Source organism: Triturus cristatus, chromosome 4_1 (genome assembly GCF_964204655.1).
Source record: "Triturus cristatus chromosome 4_1, aTriCri1.1, whole genome shotgun sequence".
Lineage (NCBI taxonomy): Eukaryota > Metazoa > Chordata > Amphibia > Caudata > Salamandridae > Triturus > Triturus cristatus.
The window spans coordinates 79,955,734-79,980,165 of record NC_140585.1 but is presented as its reverse complement, the minus strand read 5'-3'; the positions used below and the strand labels follow the sequence as shown (position 1 = coordinate 79,980,165).

General features: G+C 50.9%; 1 protein-coding gene across 1 annotated transcript in view; it reads right to left on the bottom strand.

Annotated features, from left to right (window-relative positions):
• TMEM134 (transmembrane protein 134) overlaps positions 1-24,047 on the bottom strand; it is a 121,249-nt gene extending 97,202 nt beyond the window's left edge. Inside the window, exon 1 of the mRNA XM_085651649.1 lies at positions 22,226-24,047. Coding sequence (XP_085507775.1) covers positions 22,226-22,408 — 183 coding nt within the window. The 5' untranslated portion in view covers positions 22,409-24,047. The remainder of the gene's footprint in view (positions 1-22,225) is intronic.
• Between the last annotated feature and the right edge of the window lie 385 nt (positions 24,048-24,432).

Here is a 24,432-nt window from a genome sequence, read left to right as displayed (position 1 = left end):
ATCCTACTGAGAGATGCTGATACTCTGCCATTAATAGTATCCAAGGCCTGCTGAGAGATGCTGGTACTCTCCCATTAATAGTATCCAAATCCTACTGAGACGTGCTGGTACTCTCCCATTAATAGCATCCAAGGCCTACTGAGAGATGCTGGTACTCTCCCATTAATAGCATCCAAGGCCTGCTGAGAGATGCTGGTACTCTCCCATTAATAGTATCCAAATCCTGCTGAAAGATGCTGGTACTCTCCCATTAATAGTATCCAAATCCTGCTGAAAGATGCTGGTACTCTCCCATTAATAGTATCCAAATCCTACTGGGATGGCTGGTATCTCCCATTAATTGTATCTGAGGCCTGCTGAGACATGCTGATCCACTCCAATTATAGTGTATAAGTCCTCAAGAGGTGCTGCTGATGACCATTAGAAGCACAGCCGCCACATGAACAAGTGCAGGTAAACTCCCATTAAAAGTATTCAAGTCCTGCTTAGAAGTGATGGCACACTGCAATTAATATTATATAAGCTCTCAAAAGGTGCCGCTGCCGCCCCATTAAAAGATTAGCAGCTGCATGAACAAGTGCTGGTACACTCCCACTAAAGGCGTCCCGTCCTGCTGAGATGTGCTGGCGCAGTACAATAAATGATATACAAGCCCTGCTGGTGAGGGCCATTAAAAGCACAAAGAAGAGATGATGGACGGAATGCAGAATGAGTCAAACACTCACCCCTAGTCACAGATCTGAGCCTAAATCCATCGGGTTTTTTGCTCAATGCGCCATTCCAGTTTGGACCCAGCCATATGCAAATAAGTCTCGACCCTGCTCCCCGTGGGACCAGTCCAGCCTGAACTGCCAAACCATGCCCTCCCTGGACCAGATACAAGCATCCTGGGACCGGTTTTGGGGTATCACCCCTTATCAGCCAGGCTAGCTTAAATCTGGTAACATAGAGAGCACGGGACCTACCCTGGGCATGCCCTTGCCACTTAATACGACAAATGCTTAAAGAACAGGTGATGGACGGAATGCAGAATGAGTCAAACACTCACCGCCAGCCAGAGATCTGGTTAAATCCATCGTTTTTTTGCTCAAAGCACCATTCCAGTTTAGACCCAGCCATATGCAAATCGGTCTTGACCCTGCTCCCTAGGACAGGGGGTGGATGTTTGATTTGTTCCGCCTTCCGTCCATCATCTGCTCTTTTTGCATTAAAAGCACAGCAGCCGCGTGACGTGCTGCTACAGTCCCATTAAAAGTATCCAAGTCCTGCTTAGACGTGCAGACCCGCTCCAGTTATACACGCCCTCCAGAGGTGCTGCCCCGTTAAAGGTCCCGCACCCTGTGCAGGAGAGCTGGTGCTGACATCATGATAGTAAAACGCCCTGTTGGGAGGTATCCTTGCTTTTGAATTTCACTTAGGGCTTTGCAGGACCCCTGTGCAGGGGGCTTCAGAGGCAATGCAAGGGTAAATACAACAGCAAACAGGGGTAGACAACATTTTCTCCTATTTACATGCTAAAGAAGGAGGGTACATGTTAAGAAGAGACAAAAACACAGCACATGACAGAGCAGAACGGCAGCTCTGCAACGCTAGACAGGAGGCAACCCCCCCCCCCCCTCCCCGCCAAAACTGGGCAAAGCGGTACGAGGCAATACAAGAGATATACACATATACACACAGGAAGTGAACACGCAGTGCTCAGGGCGGGGGAGCGTCACATCCCTGGGCATGGCATGAGAAGGTGCCAGGGGGCAGAGCTGCTTAAACCCCACTGCACCCAGCAGGGACTCAGAGCTGTACAATGACCCAAGACCCCCAAAACCTCAACCCCTGAGCTGCTCAAGGGCGAGTGGGTGGGTCTGTGGGCAGGATTCTGTAAAGCACGTAGGATGGTTTGTGAATGCACTTATGGTCGCTAGATAGTGACTGTGGGGTGATGAGAACAGGGGTGATGTTGTAAGGTGAATAGAACAGGTGTGGTGTTGTAGGGTGATCAGGACAGATGTGAGGTTGTAGGGTGATCAGGACAGACGATGTTGTTGGGTGATGAGGATATGGGTGATGTTGTAGGGTAGTGGGAGCAGGAGAGATGAGGACAGAGGTGATGCTGTAGGGTGGTGAGGACAGGGGTGATGCAAGGTGAATAGGACAGCTGTGGTGTTGTAGGGTGAATAGAACAGGGGTGATGTGGACAGAGGGGATGCTGTAGGGTGATGTGGACAGAGGGAATGCTGTAGGGTGATGTGGACAGAGGGGATGCTGTAGGGTGGTGAGGACAGAGGGGATGCGGTAGGGTGGTGAGGACAGAGGGGATGCGGTAGGGTGATGTGGACAGGGGTGATGCAAGGTGAATAGGACAGCTGTGGTGTTGTAGGGTGAATAGAACAGGGGTGATGTGGACAGAGGGGATGCTGTAGGGTGGTGAGGACAGAGGGGATGCTGTAGGGTGGTGAGGACAGAGGGGATGCGGTAGGGTGATGTGGACAGAGGGGATGCTGTAGGGTGATGAGGACAGAGGGGATGTAGGGTGATAAGGACAGGGGTGATGCAAGGTGAATAGGACAGCTGTGGTGTTGTAGGGTGAATAGAACAGGGGTGATGTGGACAGAGGGGATGCTGTAGGGTGGTGAGGACAGAGGGGATGCGGTAGGGTGATGTGGACAGAGGGGATGCTGTAGGGTGGTGAGGACAGAGGGGATGTAGGGTGATAAGGACAGGGGTGATGCAAGGTGAATAGGACAGCTGTGGTGTTGTAGGGTGAATAGAACAGGGGTGATGTGGACAGAGGGGATGCTGTAGGGTGGTGAGGACAGAGGGGATGCGGTAGGGTGATGTGGACAGAGGGGATGCGGTAGGGTGGTGAGGACAGGGGGAATGCTGTAGGGTGATGTGGATAGAGGTGATGCTGTAGGGTGGTGAGGACAGAGGGGATGTAGGGTGATGAGGACAGGGGTGATGCAAGGTGAATAGGACAGCTGTGGTGCTGTAGGGTGATGGGAACAGAGGTGATTTATTAGGGTGAATAGGAGAGATGTAGATGAGGGTGACGTTTGAACAATGCCAGCCTGAGACAGGATGGCCGGCTTGGAGGGGGCGTGGGGGGCAGACGGGCTTTGGGCGTCCCTCACAGTTGAATCAGCGCATGGGTCTTGGAAAAGGTGCGCATTCCAAGGTGGGGCTGCTGTGCTTGGACACGTGATACGGGCTCTTGAAAAGAGTTTGAAGAAATGTAGCGCCCGCCATACACGAGGCGTAGTGTCGCCTTTCCATGTCTACTTCCTAGCCCTGCTTTAAAAAGACAGAATCCACTCTCTGGGGCTTCCCCCTCCACATGGAGCCGGTTTCACACCTGTTGGGGTTCACAAACACCCCCCAGATTACTCCTGGAATCTCATATTTCAAGGTCTGCTCCCACAGCACGCGCGGATCTTCCATTTGGAGGAAGCCAGTAGGAGGAAGAGAAAAGGAAATGCGCGGCTCTACATTTTGGACCCAAATCCCGAAACAAAACCAGTACCACTGCCCCCGTGAGAGGAGCGACCTCTAGAGGTCGAATAGATGCGCTTTGAGGCTGACGGCCTGGCCAGAGCCTGGAGAGACGACGACGGCTCGGAATCCACGCAGGAAGCGTGAACCACGCAACGAGACTGCAGAGCTCTGCACAAGAGCTGGGTTCATAGAGAGGCAGGGGTTGAGTGTTTGGAAGATCACAGCACCCCGGAAGACAACGGCCTGGCCAGATCCTGTAGAGACGACGAGGACGGCGACGGCCCTGAGGCTACGCAGGAAGCGTGAACCACGCAACGAGACTGCAGCGCTCTGTACAGGAGCTGGGTTCATAGAAAGGAAGGGTGCTGGGCGTTTTGAAGATTAGAGCACCTTGGAAGCTCTCCTCAGGGACCTAGTAATATCTGAAAAGAAGAAACCTCTCGATTCATTTTGCCGCCTTCCCTTCGGAGCCTGAAGGCATCCCTCGAGGGCAGCCCTGCCCCCCAGCGCCCCGTTTATGGACTAATGCTGCAGACCCGGGGAAAGGTGCCGCTCCACGGAGGGTAGACAAAGGAGGGGTGAAGTGACCACAAGGGCTTCTCAACCAAAGCCTTCGCGTGAGGAAAAGACTGATAAGGAATGAAACACTGAATCTATGCCGCTGACCGCGGCCCCCGCAGGGGGCCACTCGGCGGTCGGCGCCTTAGTGGCCCCGGGGCCCCGGTCACCCCTCCCCACTCCCTACTTCGGGGGGGGGGCGGGGGCAGGGATCCTGTTTGTGCCCCCCTCCGTGTCAGGGGCCGGAAGTGACGCGAAAGGCGCGTCACTTCCGGGCCCAGGTGTGAGGGGAAGGCTATTTAGCCTTCCCCCACCCTCACTGGCGACCTCTTTGTCGCCCACCTCGCCTTTTGTGACGACGAATCGGACGCAGCGTCGTTTCGCGGGGGTCGTCGTCGTTGCCTTGCTGGGGAACTCCGAATATTAGCGGTGAGTTGCCGGATTGCCCCCTCGCCCCGGCCCTGTCCCTGGGCAGTACCAGGAGACGGGGCCCTGTGGTCGGAGTGCCACGGGCGGGGGGGGACCGTGCTCGGAGCAAGGCTCGTGTTTATTTACGCTTAACGGGGCGTGCGATCATTGGGGAAGCTGTGTTTTGTTTGTTTCCCGGCCACGATGGCTAGCGCGGGTGGGCGCGAGGAGTCGATTGCGGGACGCAACTCGTGTTGATTTCGATTTAATGCGCGTGCGATCGTTGAGGAATGCTGTATTTGGCGCGTTATCCGCTGCCACTGTTTGCTAGTGCAGGAGGGGGACGCAACCGCGCCGGCTACCCGGCGTCCATCGGCATACTGGCCGCCATCTTGGGTGTGGGGCTTAGCGTTTCTCCTTCGGCGCAGGGGTCAGTGAGAGCCCCTGTCCGGCCCCGTCCTGTTCACTGAATCTCCCCGTGCTTATAGGTTTATGAATACGGTGTGATGCAATCTGATACCTTCGGGGCGAGCCTCGCGCTAGAGAAAGGATTATGCGTAGGAGCAAAGTATATGGATCGAGGCTCAGGTCCTCCCCCCCAAAGGGGTTTTGGTGTCTCATGGGTGGTCCGTCAGCGAGTCTCGGGGCCGCGGTCGCTTTTGTGTCGCGGGGTATAGCACTTAATCCCCCAGTGCCTATCGGTATGTAAAGGCGGTGCGCATCCGTGGTAAATCACTTAATCTCCCCGGGCCGATGTATGTAGGTAAATGCGGTGCTATGCGCTCCTTGCGCCTTATAAATATGGAACACATGTCACCGGTACGAATTTAGAGCGCTCTAATAGCTTCGATAGACAAATCCGCAGTTAATATGTGTAAGCCTTTACTGCGGCCTTGCAGCGTGTTAACGGGTCACAGGGGCTTGCGCTCCTCCCCGGGTTTAGGCAGGGGGGCCGGGCTTGAGATCCGTCCATGGTTTTCAGGAGTAGAAGCCGTCAATGACCCCCGGCCCGTCGCCGCTCCGATCGCGGATCAGCGGGCGTCGTAACGCGGTGAGTCAGGGGAGAGGTGGGGGTTTTTGTACAGGCAGGTTTGCCGTCTAGGGGCAGGACATCATTACCTTTGATCCTCTGGGTCGCGTCTGCACCGGCGACTCTGGGCCAACGGCTTATCTCCCGGGGCTTGAATGTGCGAGGTGTCGCGCCGGCCGCGGTGAATTTGGGGCTAAACGAGGATTATTTAGCGGGGCCAGAACGTACAAGGTGTTGCGCCCGCTCCGGGGGTATCGGGCTGGATTATTTATCTCCCCGGACATGACTGTGCAGGGTGTCACCGACTACCCCCCCGTGCCTGATTGTGCTATGTAAATACGGTGCCCACATGTAAGCACCGAATATACAAGGGGCGAATTCGCGCCACATAAAATGGGCAATGTGTTTCTTTTGTGGCCTGGCTCTGCCCTGTTTGATTTGTTTGGTGGGGCCGCGGTGGGGGGACGGCACCAGCAAGCATAGCGAAGGTCCGGTCCCACAGTAGGCCGTTTCGGGTGTCCCAGCAGGGAGCGGGTAGCCGCCCTCCCTCCGCTTGGCCCGCGAGTGGGCAGGTAGTTGGTAGCAAGGGCCCGATCCGGGGGGGCCAATGCATGGCGTCCGAGAGTGCCCTTGAGCAGCGAAGGGGGATCGCGGAGTTGCGTGTAGTGCCCCGGAATTTGTAATGGTCACCCTGGGCCGGGGAGGTGGCCGGCGCTTTGTGGTCGCGCCCCCCCCCCCCTTTTTTGGGCAGCGCGGGTACTGTACAATTTTAGTGTGAGGACAGTGTGGTGGCCCCGTGCCTGAATATGTAATGTAAAGGGTGTCAGTAATCTTGCGGGCACGCTACAATAAAGCCAAATGAACGGAGAGTTGGTTGGGTTCGTTCACGCGAGACTGTGATGTTGGGGCAAATGGCCCCAAGGAAGGTAGTATGGGGGTGGGATGCTTGCCAGGTTCAAGGTGGGGATGAGGGCAGACGCGAACAGGTTTTACATGGTTAAACGTGATGTGTATGAGCACCTGTGTCCTCTCCCCCCCCCCCCCCTTTTTTCTGGCGGTACAGCCGCGCCTTTTTCGTGTATGCTTCTCTTGCGCTTATGCTGGTTTCTCTTGCAGTACATTCGTCTGCTTTCACTGACCGGAGGCTTGTTAATCAGCGACAGAGAGACGCGAGACAAACATCATCCGCATTCGGGGCTCAGACGGGAGTAAGTACGGGCGGTTGGGGGATGGGGGTACCTCTCGGAGTAGCATGTGCCACTCAGGAGCGAAGAACTAAACACAAAGGGGGTGAATAGGCGGTTAACTTTCTCTCTTTCCCAATTGCAGATAAGAGAGAACAACTGCTAAGTGATGGACAGCCAAGGATTATCCCCCCCCCTTTTCACACCAGGGACACAGGTTGAGGAGTCCGTGCCGGACACTTCGGAGGAATCTCGGATTGCCGCTTTCTTGGAACTGACGAGGTCCAAGGGCTTAGCTTGGGCGACGGAACTATTGAAAGCCAGTACCCCCCCAGATTCTGGGATAGCGATGGACGGTCCGGCTACGGATAAGGATGTAGGGGAGGTTGCGGGCCCGTCACGGTCAAAAAGAATCCGCCGCCCCACGAGCAAAGACTTTCCGGTCGAACAACCACCGGCTCGGAATAGAGCGCCCCCTCCTCACAGGGCCTCAGCCCCCCCCCCAGGCGACGGTTAGCTTGGGGACGGGGGCGCACAACGGACTGCCTGGCCCGCCCTAGGCGACATTTGCCTCGGCAGAGGATTTGGGTAAGCTTTCAGACACTCTAAAAGACTTCATGGCTGAGGTCAGATCCGGTCTGCTGCTTGCCAGGTCACCCCTAGGGGTTGGCCCGCCCGCCCCACCGCCGCCGACTGTCCTCCCGGCGCCGGGGGGCTTCACGCAGGTGTGGTGTCAGCCGCAGGCTGCGTTGGAACCTCCTCCGCGGCCCACACCCCCAGCTGCTGCTGTGGCCGAGAGCGCGGCGAGTGCGGTCGACACTACAGTAGTGGTTCCCCCAGTGGTACCGACGCCGGCACCAACGCCAGCGGTTGCACCTAAGCCTCTAGTTACCACGGCCCCGCTAGTTTCGGGCCGCTGTTCTCTCGCTTGGATGGTCCCCCTAGTGGCCAAAGAAGGGATTTGGCGCAGGGAATTTATTGATATCTTCACCCTTCTGATGCATGGGGCGGAGGGGGTAGATACCAGGAGGATGGGCAACAAGGAAGAGGACAAGCGGGTGCGGTACCATGTATATCCCACCAAAAATATTGTGACTTGGGGTCAGGCCTTTGCCATTTGTGCAGCGGTGATAGTAGAGAAATTCCCAGATGAAGGGCCTGGCCTTTTCCACTATGCAAGCGTGATTACTGAAGAGGCTGCTAAGGGTGGGGGCATGGGATGGTACCACTACGATTGTGACTTCCGCAGACAGCGAGCAATCTGCCCAGATCTTGAATGGGACCAGTTGGAGGTCCGTTTATGGGTAAAACACATGGGCAAGCATACTGAGGGGTCTACGACGAAGTCAGGTACAGAGAGCGGTGTAAAGAGCAAGGAGAAAGAGGATAAAAAAGAAAAGAAATGGGAGAGCAGGAAGTCCTTTCGGGGCGGGCGTGGGGGGGGGTCGCAGGCCTGGCTTTCGGGCACGGTCTTCTGGAACTTGCAGGCTCTTCAATGCAGGGTTCTGCTCCTGGGACAAATCATGCCGTTTCGCCCACAACTGCAGCGTGTGCGGGGCACCCCATGCCGCTACCGCATGCTCCAAGCGCGACACCCCCGACAAGCCTTCATCGAGCAAGTAGCCCGGGGGTTTCCCCCCCCCCTTCTGCGCTTTGGCCCCCTGCGTACACAGCTGCCAGCGCGCATGACCTAGCCCCTCACGATCATGTGAAAGGGCCCTCTCCCATCTGCGTAAAGAACCTCCTCAGCGCACTCCGCGGTTACACTAGCAAGGAAGGGTCCCTCATTTCCGAGGGTTTCTTAGACGGTTTCCGCATTCCTTATCAAGGCCCCTTAGTGAGCAGGGATGCGGAAAATCAGAAATCAGCTAGGGAACACCCGGAGGTAGTGCGGGATAAAATAGCAAAGGAGGTGTCTCTGGGCAGGGTGGCGGGCCCATTTTCCTCACCCCCTATGCCCCACTTTGTGATTTCTCCCCTGGGGGTGGTACCAAAAAAGGAGCCGGGGGCTTTCCGACTTATCCACAACCTATCACACCCAGAAGGGGACTCCGTGAATTCCTGGTTGGACGAAAGTAAATGCTCAGTGTCTTACTGCTCCCTAGACCTGGCAGTCGACATGATCAGGAGGGCAGGGAAGGGGGCCTGGTTGGCTAAGTCTGATATCGAATCAGCCTTCAGGCTCCTGCCAGTACACCCGGACAGCCAACACCTTCTGGGCTTCAAGTGGGGGGACCAGGTCTTTTATGATAGGTGTATGCCCATGGGATGCTCGGTGTCTTGTGCGTACTTTGAGGCGTTCAGCTCCTTCCTACAGTGGGCCTTAACAAACAGGTATGGCATTGAGGGAGTGACCCACTACCTGGATGATTTCCTTTTCATCGGGGGAGCTGACTCGCAAGATTGTGCACGGGCGCTGCAATGTTTCAGGGAATTGGCAGGACACTTGGGCGTACCTTTAGCTCCTGGTAAGACCGAGGGTCCGGCGCAGGTTTTGGTATTCTTGGGCATCGAGTTGGACACGGTAAACGGCGTGTCCCGACTCCCTGCGGATAAGGTACAGGCCCTGCGTCAGGAGATCTGCGATCTACTGGGTAGGGACAAGGCTACTCTAGGTGAAATCCAATGCCTGCTAGGGACCCTGAATTTTGCGCTAAAGGTCATACCCATGGGGAGGGTCTTTGCACGCAGGCTAGCTAGGGCGACTGCTGGTGTAAAAAAGAAACATCACTGGGTCAAGCTGGGGACAGGGCTGAAGCAGGATCTGGTGGTATGGAGCGAATTCCTCGCCTGCTTTAACGGGACAGTTATTTGGAAGCAGCCCTGGATTGATAGTCAGGAACTGTGTCTTTTCACAGATGCCTCAGGCAGGGAAGGTTTTGGGGCTATCCTGGGCGAAGAATGGTGCGCGCAGGGATGGCCCAATGTTTGGCGCAGGCGTAGGATCACCAAAAATATTACTGTGTTGGAGCTTTTCCCGATTGTTGTTGCATTACACCTCTGGCCGGCGGCACTGTCAGACAGAAAGGTGGTGTTCTGGTCTGACAACATGGCGGTCGTTCAGGCAATTAACAACCAGTCCGCCAGGTGCCGGCTGGTGCTGTGCTTATTAAGGGAGTTGGTCCGGGCTTGCCTGCGCATCAATGTGGAGTTTAAAGCCAGGCACATTGAGGGGATTCAAAATGTGGCAGCTGACGCTCTTTCTCGTTTTCAGTGGCTCCGATTCAGGGAGGCCTGGCCGCGGGCGAGAGCGCAGATGACCCCATTCCCGGACCATCTATGGAGGATCCTGCAGTGGGACTGAGCCTGAAAGCGATGGGAGAAAGAGCTCTGGCCCCAGGTACCAGGAGGCGTTACAGCGCCCACATGGCAACATTCAGAGCAACTTCTGTAGCACTGGGTACTTCAGGGGCTGCGATGGTGTCCCAGGTCCGAGCATTTCTGGTGTGGGCTAGGGGACAAGGGAAGAGCCGTTCATGGGTGGGCAGTCACTTGGCAGCCGTAAGCCACGACACTAGGTTGTCTGGCGGGGCGGATCCTACTAACTCCTATCCCATCCGGGCCGCCTTGAAGGGTTGGGCTAGGGAGGAGCCCAGGGCCCCTGATAATCGAGCGCCCATTGATTTTGAAATCCTGAAAGGCATGCTAGGGGCTCTCGAGTCAGTCACCTACTCTCATTACGAAGCCACGCTGTTTTCAGCCACATTCTGCTTAGCGTTCTTCGGGGCTTTCCGAGTCAGTGAGTTGGTGGCTAGGTCCAAGGTCGACTGTTCAGGGGATGCGCTGGGAATTTCAGATGTGTCTATCTCCGGGTCTCTGACCATTCTTTTACGCAAGTCCAAGACTGATCAGGCGGGGCGGGGGATCAGGGTGGTTCTCCAGCCTCTAGGTGACCCCAGGTTCTGCCCAGTACAATGGGTAAAGGCATTTTTGGAGCACAGACCGCCTGGCCCTGGTTATCTCCTGTTGCATTCAAATGGTACCCCTGTAACTAGATACCAGTTCGAGCAGGTAATCAGGGCTAGTTTAGCCAGGGCGGGGCTAGCACGGCCGGACAGAAGGTATTCCAGCCACTCCTTCCGCATTGGCGCTGCCACCGCCGCTCACCTGGCGGGATTGGAGGCTGCTCAGGTGAAGAAACCGGGGCGTTGGGAATCTGATTGCTATAAGGTATATGTTCGCCCGTGAGGCAGCTTTTAGTAAAGTGTTTGTGATTTATGGTGTGTATCGTTGAAATCACCCTTTCTGATTAAATAACTTGTGTGTACACCATGTCTCCTCTTTTATTAGGACGAGTGGTGTGGGTGATCGGGCATTCATTTGTCGCCCGGGCGGCCCAATGGGCATTGCACCGAAAGTGGATGCGACACTTCCCTCAGACCAAAGTGGAATGGATGGGGGTGCCGGGGATGAGATGGTTCGAACTCAGGAATAAGATCGAGCAGAGACTAAGAGCACACGGGTCCACCTTGCCCCACCTGTTGGTGATACACCTGGGCGGTAACGACCTTGTTACCCTGGGGAGACGATTGCTGTTATTAGCCATGAAAAGAGACTTAGGGGAAATCTGCAAACGTCTGGGCGGGTGTGAGATCGTGTGGTCAGAGATCATCCCCCGCAGGTCCTGGCGGGGAGCTAAATCCTTAGAAGCGGTAGAGCACTCCAGGAGGCGCATTAATGGAGCAATGCGTAAGTTCACAGCCCAAAGGGGTTTGGGCTTTATTCGCCATGAAATGATTCGGGGGAATGTAAAGGGGTACTTCGACTTGGATGGAGTACACCTCTCCCAAATAGGCATGGACCTGTTTTTATTGGATTTAAGCGAAGCATTGGTCAATAGCGGGTGCAGGTAAAGAGCTAGGTTGGTGGGGGGCCCTGGTTGCGACGGTTAGCCGCCTCCAGGGCTGTGGCGGAGTTACAGGGCGATCTGGAAGCAGGCCGGTACAAAGGGTACCTCTGCGCGGCACCACGTGGTGCCTGAGCCAAAACGAGGAGCCTCCAGAGAGGTCCCGGAAGCCGGTCGGCGCCCCGCTAGGCCTGCGGGCGGTTGTGGGCCTGAACAACCGGGGGCTTGCTATGCGACGCTCCGCCCCGAGAGGGGGGGCGTGAGTAGAATGTCAACGGCACGTGATCGAAAAAAGAATCACTTGGGGGGCAGCACTTGCGGGTCGTTCCCGTGCTGCCCGGCTCATCAGGCGGGGCAGGTGAAGTAGATGGCCGCCTGCCCTTGGATCGCCCGTAAGATAACCCACCTATTACATATCCTGGAATTATGTAATAAATCCTGCAGCATTTGTTACCCATCTACAACTGTTTCTTGTGTCTTCTTTGGGTAACCTAATTTGGGGGAGGGGGGTAAGCGGGGTGCCCCTGGGGGTACTATGCCGCTGACCGCGGCCCCCGCAGGGGGCCACTCGGCGGTCGGCGCCTTAGTGGCCCCGGGGCCCCGGTCACCCCTCCCCACTCCCTACTTCGGGGGGGGGGCGGGGGCAGGGATCCTGTTTGTGCCCCCCTCCGTGTCTGGGGCCGGAAGTGACGCGAAAGGCGCGTCACTTCCGGGCCCAGGTGTGAGGGGAAGGCTATTTAGCCTTCCCCCACCCTCACTGGCGACCTCTTTGTCGCCCACCTCGCCTTTTCCCTCCCTACCGCTTACCCGGCGTGGTGTGGTGGGGTGGGGTTTTTGGCTGAACGTTTTAATGTTTTCTTTTCGTTGCAGGCGGAGTTACAGGGCGATCTGGAAGCAGGCCGGTACAAAGGGTACCTCTGCGCGGCACCACGTGGTGCCTGAGCCAAAACGAGGAGCCTCCAGAGAGGTCCCGGAAGCCGGTCGGCGCCCCGCTAGGCCTGCGGGCGGTTGTGGGCCTGAACAACCGGGGGCTTGCTATGCGACGCTCCGCCCCGAGAGGGGGGGCGTGAGTAGAATGTCAACGGCACGTGATCGAAAAAAGAATCACTTGGGGGGCAGCACTTGCGGGTCGTTCCCGTGCTGCCCGGCTCATCAGGCGGGGCAGGTGAAGTAGATGGCCGCCTGCCCTTGGATCGCCCGTAAGATAACCCACCTATTACATATCCTGGAATTATGTAATAAATCCTGCAGCATTTGTTACCCATCTACAACTGTTTCTTGTGTCTTCTTTGGGTAACCTAATTTGGGGGAGGGGGGTAAGCGGGGTGCCCCTGGGGGTACTATGCGGACGTGTCACACACGGTGACTGAAGGTGCACGGCATCATGTCTGGACCCTTCTCTTCTGTTCTGTGCAGCTCTTGGAGCAGGAGGCTGGGCTAAGCGGAGCCCGTCATGCCCGGGGCCTTTCAGAACAATTCGGCCGGTCACAGTAATAAACCGTCGGGTGCCATTTTAATGGTGTGCGCTTCGAGGGCCCAGCAACAAAACCTGCTGTTTGCTGGGTACAAAATGCTGGTTTAGTGATGTCATCGATGACATCACCAAGGCGATTCCTCCCCTCTGTGAATCTCATTATGCGTGACACTCAGATTCAAGCATCTAAGGGAAAACTGCCCAGAATGGCGAATTTACCACGGGAATCAGAGGTGTAAACACAACCGCTGGTGATAATTCAACCCTCCAGAGCTCATGGTTTGAACACTGCTCCTCCTGGTTCAAGGCACCTTCGCAGCCTGTGATCACACTGATCCTTACTAGCGACACCGAGGAAAGACATGTTTCGGCGTTAGCTTGAGCAGGAGGTCTGCCCCCTGCCCAGGGGTTAGTTCATTTATTTATAGCAAGATTTCTCTACCCAGACCACGCCAAGACGAAGTCAGAGTGCTTGGCATCGGAGGCAGTAATGAGTGGATACAATGTATCGATTGAACAGGAAACAATGTAGATTATTTAGAAACAACGATGAAACATGCGTTATGCCGAGAAGTCACATGAGCTCTTTAAATAGTTGAAAGAATAAAATCAGACCAATTTACAGATTAGAAGTCCTCAATATATATACATACTGATTAGAGCATGACGACCGACAGCGTTCGTGAACGGGAGGCTGCGGCACTATCAATGTTTTCTGACAGCCTCCCTATGCCTGTAACTAGCCGTAATGGACTTACTACGGATGTGGCCACACAGGGAAGTACATTAAAGGATAAGTTTAGAGCATTAGAGAAAAAACTAAGAAGCGAACAGAGCAAATGGTGGGAGTCCAAATCGTTGCAGAGCTACATTGATGTAAATCGCATCCCTCGTGGGTTACGTATTCTGACGGCACCTAGCTACGAAAGCCCCAACCCCGAACTCATGCGTGAATGGGCAGAAACAAACTTGGAATCCTCACGCAGGATGGTCCTAATATTAATAAAATATGCTGATATCGATAGAGCCATACTACTCAAAGAGATTGATGCTTTAAATGAGGATCTTGATAAGATCGAGGATTCTGATGAAAAAACCAAACTAAGAAAGGACATGACTGAGAGACTCAAGAAGGAGGAAAAAATAATCATGGATAGAAAAACGTTTACATTTCAACGTGATCGTAATGATTACCAATTGGGTCAGATATTCACGTTTTCGAAAAAATATGACTCCTTGCGAATCTCAAAATCTAAGGCAGTTCCTGGCAATAGGGGCCCCAACAAAGAGACCTGTGCCAATGATACAACTCAGTCCGACCTCAGCTCAATGGGAGGCAGTGACTCGGAATCGGAACTACGAGACAATTCGGCAGCTGGCACGATGCCTAGACCCACTCCAGCACAAGAGATGAATTTTTTATGCGAGGAGAGAAGGCAGACCTTACGCCCAAGGCCGGCAATGGTGAATCAAACCGGAAACGTTCTAACTACAAATCCCGGCAGAGGCAGAGGGCAAGGAAGAAACACCTCAAATCCAAACAGGAGAAGAGGAAGGGGTTATTGGGCGAAAAACCAATAGCATGTGATGACGCCAAAACCATCATCAATCTGACGCCCTTAGAGCTTACTGATGACGACAAGAGAATACTTGCATTAGGCTTGTCCTTTGCACCACAAAACAACTTTGACTATGCCTCTGTGCGTTTTGATATCTACAAAGCTGTCCGCAAGCTTAAGCTCAAGAAATCATTTGCTATGCGTAGCAATCGACGCAATACCCTTGACTGTGCCAATGAGATCTCTTTGCAGGATGCCATCCAGGATCTATGGGACACTGAGGGTATAGGCGGCAAAGCTAATCCCAATTGCTTTGATGGGACCAGCCCATAAGGGCCTATCACATCTTTTAGACCGAAGTCTACCTACAACCCGGTTATGCCCCATGATGCCTTGGATATCTTTAATGACAATGTGACAGCCGAAATCAAAACATTACACACTAAAATCCAAGCAAAGAAACAACGATACAATCGGCAGACTCAACAATACAATCAGCTTATCGTCAAACTTAAAAGTAACAAAAAGATCATCATACGACAAAGCGACAAGGGTGGCAATATCGTCTTACTAACTAAGGAATTATAGGACCACGAAGCTTTCAATCAACTAAACGACAGGAATTGTTACATTCGCACCACTGCAGCAGCCATCCAGATTTCAAATAACGAATTCCGGAATAAATTGGCAAATTGGAAGAGACTCAAACTCATTACTGAAGCTGAATTTAATTTCCTGAAAAAGGATAATCCAGTCATCCCCACGTTGTATTTTATTCCTAAAATACACAAGGATCCGGTCAGACCCCCGGGCAGACCTATTATTTCAGCGCGTGATGGCATGTATGAGAAAGCGTCTCAATATATTGACTATTTTTTACAGGACTTCATGAGATCATTAGATTCATATGTAAAGGACACAGGGGATTTTCTACGTAAGATCAATGGAATCCAGTGGAGAGATGACTATTGGATGATAGCCCTAGATGTAACATCTCTGTACACTAGTATTGGTCATAATGATGGCATCCAAGCCACCAAATACTTTCTATCACGCAAACCATCACAATTTGTAAGTCACAATGAAATGCTGATTGTGATGCTAGAATTCTGCCTCCTTAACAACAATTTTATGTTCAATAGTTTGCTGTACCGGCAACTGAGGGGCGTAGCCATGGGGGCTAGTTTTTCCCCAAGCTACGCCTGCCTCCATATGGGTTACTGGGAGGAGATGATCCTTCGGAAAGAATATGCCCAGTGCCTTAATGACAAAGTAGTTGTTTGGCTACGATTTATTGATGATTTATTTGTAGTGTGGAATGGTTCATTAGAAGAGGCCCAGGGGTTCATTGGGAGTCTGAATGTGAACAATCTCAATCTCCAATTCACTGCTACATGTAGCCAAACCAGTGTCACCTTCCTTGATACGGAGATCTACATCAATGCTGGTAAACTAGAAACTAGGTTATATCGCAAACCCACTGCAGGTAACACCACCCTACATGCTACGAGTGCACACCCACCCCATCTCATCAATAGCATACCCTATGGGGAGATGTTGCGGCCGAGGACAATCTGTAGCAATGACACTGACCTCAAGACAGCACAAGGTCTTAGCAAACTAAGATTTAGGGCGAGAGGTTACTCGGAGAGTATTATTGAAAGTGCTATAGTTAAATCCAATGCACATAGTCGCAATGATCTGTTAAAACCCATCAGTGGAGTTACTAGCAGCATCATTTTGCCACACAATCAAGAAGTGACCAACAAGAATTCACCCAATACTTTCAGAATCATCATGGGCTTCAGCAAACAGCAAGCAGACCTACGCAGAATCATTAACAAGAACTGGCCCATTGTGCGTAGCGATCCTGTCATTGGTCCTCTACTCCCACAGCAGGTTACCATTACACATAGCAGAGCTCCCACTATGAGACAAGCATTGGTCAATACCAATCCAGAAACCATAGACAAAACATCATGGCTACAACTCAACAGTGGTTTTTACAAGTGTAAAACTTGCAAAGCCTGCACCCATGGTGTCAATACTAAAACATTTATTGATCCGTTTAGTAACAGGCATCACAGGATCAATAAACTGTTGACTTGTAAGACTGAGTTTGCCATTTATGTCCTCACCTGTCCGTGCAACCTTAAGTACGTGGGTAGCACGAAACTAGCGGTACATAAACGCATCTTACAACACCTGCGTGCGATCGCTAACCAAGACAACACCTACCCCGTAGCTCGCCATTTTAGAGAAACACATAGTAGTGACAACAAGGGGTTAAGCAACTATGTCATTGATTCCATTGAGCCCAGCAGGAGGGGTGGTGATCGCGAGTCCAATCTCCGCAAATTGGAAACACGATATATTCTGCAACTTAACACCAAGGTTCCTTCAGGATTGAACATGACTGAGGACTTGCACACATGTTTGGCTTGATCAAACAGGGTTACTTAATATATTTTTGACTATCAGCCAAATATTATATTTACAACCCCCTGTTGAGGTCAACATTACTCAGATGGCACACTGTGTTAGTCTTCCCCCCTTGAACAAAATGTTTTTTCTTGTGGTTGTGTCTACTTGGGAATTTTACCATGGAAAACTTTTTACCTGATGTGTACATAGCAGTATTCTACATTTTAAGTCATTTGTCTTAACCTCAAGAAATTTGCAAATTTTTAGGTTATTTATTTGGTATGTTACTATTTATTATTGACAATTTGTACTTATATATGTGATTTTTGCGTATTTGCACATCCCAATCCCTCCATGAATCCCCTAGTATTATCTCTTTTTATCTCTTGAGATTCAACTCTAAAACCTCCACCTACTAACCCTCCACACCCTACTCTGAGGAAGCTTCCTTGTTGATCATACACTAATTTTGTCGGATTTATTTAATCCGTGCTTATGCCTTTTATGTCCCATATTACCCTAATATGAGTTTCATAAATAGAATACTATGTCCCTGTGTTACATTGGGGTGAGTTTCATTTCTCCACATACATTGTTTAGGAAATATATTTTTTTCTGAACATTTAAGCGCAGGCACCGTAATTGTATTTCTTACTTTATTTTTCACTTTTTTATATTCACTGCACTATTCACTTTTTCTGATAGCATTGGTCAGTGGGATAACCTGGATCTTTTTAAACACAATATGTTTTTATCATAATATTTATATATTTATATATGGAATGTTATGTTATGTTTTGAGGACTGGCTGTAACAGATTGATTCCGCTTGTGGCAACTTGGTTATTTATGATTAACTGGTCAATTCAATTGTAATTCCTTGGAGTTTACATATGTTTATTATGTATCTTTTCAGGCTGTATGGGCATTTATGCCGTCATTGCAACACACGACTTACTCAAGTATTCATCTACATGTCTTATATGGATAACCTGTTAGCCTGTGACTTGATACTCCGGATCCTTTGCCAGCGGCTAATTGTATTTTTCTAGCCATCCATGTCCTTGTACCCATGTGATTCCCCCATGTGACCTGCAATATCACTTTAAATATGTGACATCACGAGCTAAACGCTGTCATGTGATCAAGGCTCCACGGAGCCGAAACGTTATGGCCGTCGCTCTGGGCATTAAATGAAAATTGCACTATTTCCAGGCTTGTGTACTTACTTCTTTGGCAGTTGAAGAACCTTCAAGGCTGGTGGGAGTAGTCTATTGGACATATATATATATATATATATATATAGAAAGAAAAGGTTGCCCCCAGGTGAGCCGCACTCACAGCAGGTAAGTGAAGATTAGAGAGAGGCAGGCCGTGCTGACAGCGTCTTCAAGCAGTCCTGACGCGTTTCGAGCATGCGCTCTTTTTCAAAGGTGCCCCGCACATAACCACCAGCATTCAGGATTTCCAGATTCTTCCCGCTTTATTAACAACACAAACATGCTCAGGTGAGCACATCCATGAAAGGTATTATGGGACTGGAAGTCCATTAACATTTAAAACCCCAGTGGGTTGCTGCCAGAATGCAGGTGTTTGTGTTAATAAAGCGGGAAGAATCTGGAAATCCTGAATGCTGGTGGTTATGTGCGGGGCACCTTTGAAAAAGAGCGCATGCTCGAAACGCGTCAGGACTGCTTGAAGACGCTGTCAGCACGGCCTGCCTCTCTCTAATCTTCACTTAACTGCTGTGAGTGCGGCTCACCTGGGGGCAAATAAATATATATAATTTTTTTTCAAAACACTGGTCGCTCACATGAAGACGCACGCGAACTCGTATAAGGTTACCAGCCTTTAATCAAATCAGATACGGACACGTTATTGCATGCAGGTAATTAATGCAGCTTTCCGCTTTCGCCGACGCGTTTCGAGTGTCCTCTTCTTCATGGGCTGCGGGGAAAGTTCGTGCTGTAGCGGGCTAGCTCCCATAATGCTTTCAAGGCTCCTCCCTAAATATGGCATTGTGGAGACTTGTGGGAGTTGTAGTGCCCTGATATAATTCAAAGTTCGAGTGCACTTATAACTGCGGTTTTAAGTCCATAGTGAACCTCCACATACTCATGTGTCCTCAATACTGCGTACAAGCCCCCTGTTAAGGGACGGTGAATCCGCTCCGCAGGGCCCCCTTGGCATCTTGGGGTGGTGCGTCTTCATGTGAGAGACCAGTGTTTTGAAAATATATATATATCCTACTGGCGGCCGCCAGTAGCTAGCTATAGTTAGGACCTAGTTTCCACAGGAATAGCATTTTTTGTTGTGCTTATAACTTTGGCGCCATTTGCAGATTCTTCACAAAAATTCCAAAACTAGTGTACAACTCACTTCAGATGCTGTCTGAAAAGTTTCAGGGTGATTCGTCAAGCGGTGGCAGAGAAAAAGGTGGGGGGGGGGGGGTTCCAAAACATGTTTTCCCCAAGCAATTTCCCATAGGGATTTTGAACACGAACACAGCCCGAACAGCTGCACGGAATTTCACCAAATTTGGCAAAAAGCTAACTCTTGGTCCAGAAAGAGCTCTTTTTGTAATTTGGTGTAAATCTGTTCAGTAGTTTTGCAGTTATTAAAGAAAAACGATTTATAGATATCGAAGGATGCGAATCCTCCGCTAATGCAACAGATCCCTTGGTGAGATCTGATTGGCTGCCAACACTTCAACCAGAAACTGTTGGCAACCATCTTGGAACTCGAACTTGGCCCGAGGCCCTAGACAAAAATGAGAAATATACCCCATAAGGCGGCAAGGTAGCAATGCCCTGACTCCCTAGGCCTGGTGGTGGTCTCCCAAAAAGATTTATTTTAATTTGTTTTACCTCCTAGGTTGACTGTATTTGGGGGGTTGGCTGTGAGCGGCAGCGGTTTGATTTATGTATAGCAATTAAATATTACTTTACATTTTTAAAAAACCCTAGAAATTCACTAAAAAAAACAAAGGCTACACGGTCGTAATAGTTCGGTTCAGATTTTACACACACAAAACCATAGAAATTCAGCAGTTATAGTTATCTAAAATAACCATAACTCATGTCCTAAGGCATCAACAACTCATGCCCTCGCCATGCACTGCTAATATGCCACATATTACAGCACTCATGACATCTTCTATGACATCATTGATAATATCACTGCAACATTTGCTGTAAAATTATTTATTGATGAGAAAACTATGCATGGCGGGGTCGCCAATTAAAGTTACCTTAAGGCACGAGCTGCCTTCCTTGTACTAAACAGTTGTAATATGCAACCTGTGAGGCAGTAAATGGTGTGCTTCTCATGAAAGTTTTCCTCTTCAAAGGTAATAAACTGAAATTTGACCTTTACACTGCAGTACTCAATGTGTGAATATGCATTTATTAGTACGGCTGCTCTAGGTTACATGGCATTAGGCCAATATATATATATATATATATATATATATATATATCTCGCACCAGCAGTCCAAAAACAATATTGCGCACTCAGGCTAAGTAGTTTTTTAGAAATTTATTTTTCCATGCCACTCAAAAAATGAAGAAGCACTGACAAACCCGTTTCAGCCACCTGGCCTTCGTCTGTGTCAGTGATAGCCCGCAACTCCAGGCTTCTTAACAAAAATTGCATTCATTGGTTCGCGCCCATTAATGGAAACAATAAAAAGACCAAACATCACTAATACGAGTATTATTTACATGTCGGCCATCTTAGCATGACTAAAAACTTATCCAATTCAATATTGCTCAATGGCATTCAGTCAAATATGTACAAAGAGCTGCAATCATGGACACATATTTTCCAGAAATTATATATATATATATATATATTTTTCATATTCTGTTTGGAACCATGTTTTTTAGGTCCCAATATAATCACCACTCTAGAAATGTGTTTTGGTCCACAGTCGGTACTTTGATTTGATCAAATTTGGGAAATAACAGGCATCCTCCAGCAAACAGTGACGTGTTTCGGCCCTAGCTCGGCCCTTCGCCTGACGCTGGAGTAAAACCCATACACAAAATTGTTGGGGCGCTTTTCCTAATCTCCAAGTGTCCTATAGTTACATTAATATAAAGATCTGTCCATAAAGTAATCATTATTGTGTATGTATGTCAGAAGTTGGAGTAAAATACTGCTCAGAGAGCGAGCCACAGGAAAATGTTTGAGTTGTAACAATGTACTTTTGGTCGTGGGTGCATTAGAGCTTGACACACTATGACAGACCCTATGCTGCAGGTTGCATGCCCCACAAGGCGCTGAACGCTAGAAACTGCCCCAGTGCACAGTCAGTGAGCTATCAGCAGCCACCACCGTGCAGCAAAGGGGGCAGGGAGCTGTGTTGGGTCCAGACGCCTCACTGTGGATGTAAACTTGGGGTACTGTTTCTGGTTAGAGGTGCCCTTATGGCTCATGTAAACTAGGGGTGCTGTGTTGGGTCCAGGTGCCCTGTCGTTGTAAATGAGGGGTGCTGTGTCTGGGTAGAGGTTCTTATTTGCAGATTTAAAATGGCAGTGCTGTGCCTGGGTAGAGGTGCCCTCGTGGCAGATACAAACTGGGGGGGTGCTGTGTTGGGTCCAGGTGCCCTGTCGATGTAAATGAGGGGTGCTCTATCTGGATAAAGGTTGCTTATTGCACACAAAGTGGAGGTGCTGTGTCTGGATAGAGGTGCCCTTATGGCTTATGTTAACCGGGTGTGCTGTGTTGGGTCCAATGACGATGTAAACTGGGGGTACTAGGTCTAGGCAGGCGTGCCCTAATGGCAGATGTGAACTTGGGGTGCGGCATTGGGTCCAAGTGTCCTCACTATAGATGTGAACTAGGGGTACTATGTCTGAGTAGAGGTGCCCTAATGGCAGATGTAAACTAGGGGTGCTGTTTCTGGTTGAAGGTGCCCCTATGGCACATGTGAATTTGGGGTGCGGCATTGGGTCCAAGTGTCCTCACTATAGATGTAAACTAGGGGTACTATGTCTGAGTAGAGCTGCCTTAATGTCAGAAATAAACTGGGGGTGCTGTGTCCAGGTAGAAGTTCCTTATTGCAGATTTAAAGTGGGGGTGATGTGTCGAGCCACCCTTATGGCCCATGTGAACTTGGGGCACAGTGATGGTTTCAGGTGCCCAAACTGTAGATGTAAAACTAGGGATGCTGCGTCAGGCTAGACGTCCCTCATTGCAGATGTAAACTTGAGGAGTTGTGTCTGAGTTGAGTGCACCGGTGGAACTGTACCTGGTACTTGAGCCGACTCTGCTTCTCGCTCTCCTCAGACTCCTCCTTGCCAAGGTTCGCTTTCCGGTCGAAGTGCAGGCTGCCAAAGCGTGGGGTGCCAATGCCCCCCGACTCATTCCTTTCCTCCACAGACAGCTCAAAGGCATCGTCGATGCTGAACTCTGGTCTTCCTTTCACAGACATCAGTGGGAGTGTGGGGGACACTGTTAGGGTGTGAGGAAGGAAGGATCACCCCTAAATCTCCAGGCACGACCCTACTAGTCTTTGAGCAACCTAACTAAAGAAGAAAGACTACACTGGACAATGTAACTAGAAAAGAAAGACTACACTGGATAAATCTACTCGGAGCAGACTCACGGATGAATCTACCAAAATAACTCATATCATCCTGAGGAATCCCATTAGAGAAGAAAGACTCCACTGGGGAACCTCGCTGCAGAAGAAAGACTAAACAGAGGTGTCAACCTGGATGAAACCCTCCTGATGAATCAACCCAGAGAATTAACTACCTGAAGAACCCCACCACAGGAGAAACAGTAACCTGGGCACCCTACTATTGGAACAAAGACACCCTTTCAAACTACCCTGCTTGGCGAGTGTACTCCTTGAAATTATAAGAAATCAGACTTTCTCGCAAAATCTCACTAGAGAAGAAAGACTCTCCTGGAGGACACAATGAGAGACTCCCTGAGGATATATACCCAAAGAAGAAAGACTCCAATGAGGAATCTCCCATATAATAAAGACACCTCAAAGGAACTACTCCATGGAGGAATCCCATAGGAAGAGTGAGAGACCCCCTGAGAAATCCCACTGCAGAAAAAAGACTAGTCTGGAGACCCCAACTGTGGTTTCTGTCCAGGGAAGCCTTCCCCTTCCCCCTACCCAGAGGAGAAAAGGGGCTCCCTGAAGAATCTACCTAGAGAAGAAAGCTGCCTGAGGAATCTACCTACAGAGAAAAGGGACCCCAAAGAATCTACCCAGAGGAATGAGTCCTTAAAGAATCTACCTAGAGGAAAGGGTCCCTGAGGAATTTAACACGCAAATAAGGCTACTGAGAGATCTACCTTCCAAGGAATCTACCAACAGAAAAAAGCTCCCTGAATAATCTCCCCCCAGAAAAAGGATCCCCGAGGGATCTCAGTGGAAGCCAGTCTCCCTGGGTAACCCACTGGGGTCACTCCGGATGCTGTCCCCACGGGTAGAGTTCTCCCGAGGAGATCCCCCGGAAAAGAAGGACCTCTGCCCACCTCCCCCCTCCTCAGCCAAGAGGGAGCCCCATCTCTAGCCTGGGAAGCGGGGGGTGACAACAGCTGAGCAGAGGCGGCACCTTCCACCCACCCCGGCCGAGAGAGAGTCTGGAGGCTCTGGAGCAACCAATCAGAAGCGGCCAAGGCGCGTCGGGCTGGGGAGGGAGGCAGGGTTGAAGTTTGGGTTGAGTTTGTTCTTCTTTCAAGCGCCCCTTCTTCGCCGGCCCCCCCTCAGGGCCTGTTGTCGGGGAGGGTGTGAGGGTCAGCTGGGGTAGCCGCTTCCCCCCGTCCCTCCTGTTTCCTTGTTTATTGTTCCTCCTCTTGTAACTTTGTTGCCCCTGTGCTGTCATCGGCAGCGAGTCCACTTCCTCCTCACTCCTCCTCCTCTTCGTCGCCTTCTCCAGGGAACAAGCACAACAGCTTGTCAAAAGAAGCCCCGAGCCTGGGGGTAGGTGGGTGTGTCAGGCAGTGCCCCGGGTCAGGCGGAAGCAGCGCCACATCTGTCCCATCGGCTCCCCAGCCCCACAGACACACGCCCCGGTTAGTGTACTCAATCAGCGCGCACTGCGGATAGAAGCTCCTCTAAGTGAATAAAAAGTTACCGGAACTACCAAGATGGCGCTGATTGCTGACATCTAGGGCCAGCCAGACTTTCATGTGCCCAATGTCGATAAAGTGGCAATTAACTTGGAAATAATAGCTATTTACAGCGTTTCAACGTGCCAAAATCGGAGGCTGTCTGGGGTGTGACACCGCTCCAAATAAACGTATTCTTGGCTTGAGAGTTGGATCTGGGAGCCCTGAGTCCGGTCTCCCATGCTTTTGTTGGTCCTAGTTTGACTAAAAGGTTTTAACTTGTTATCCTTTTTGTTTTTTATCTGTAACTTAGACAGGGGCCCGCCTTCTGCAAATCCCCATTGAACTTGTTCCTCATGGTAATAGTGTAGTGTATCCAGG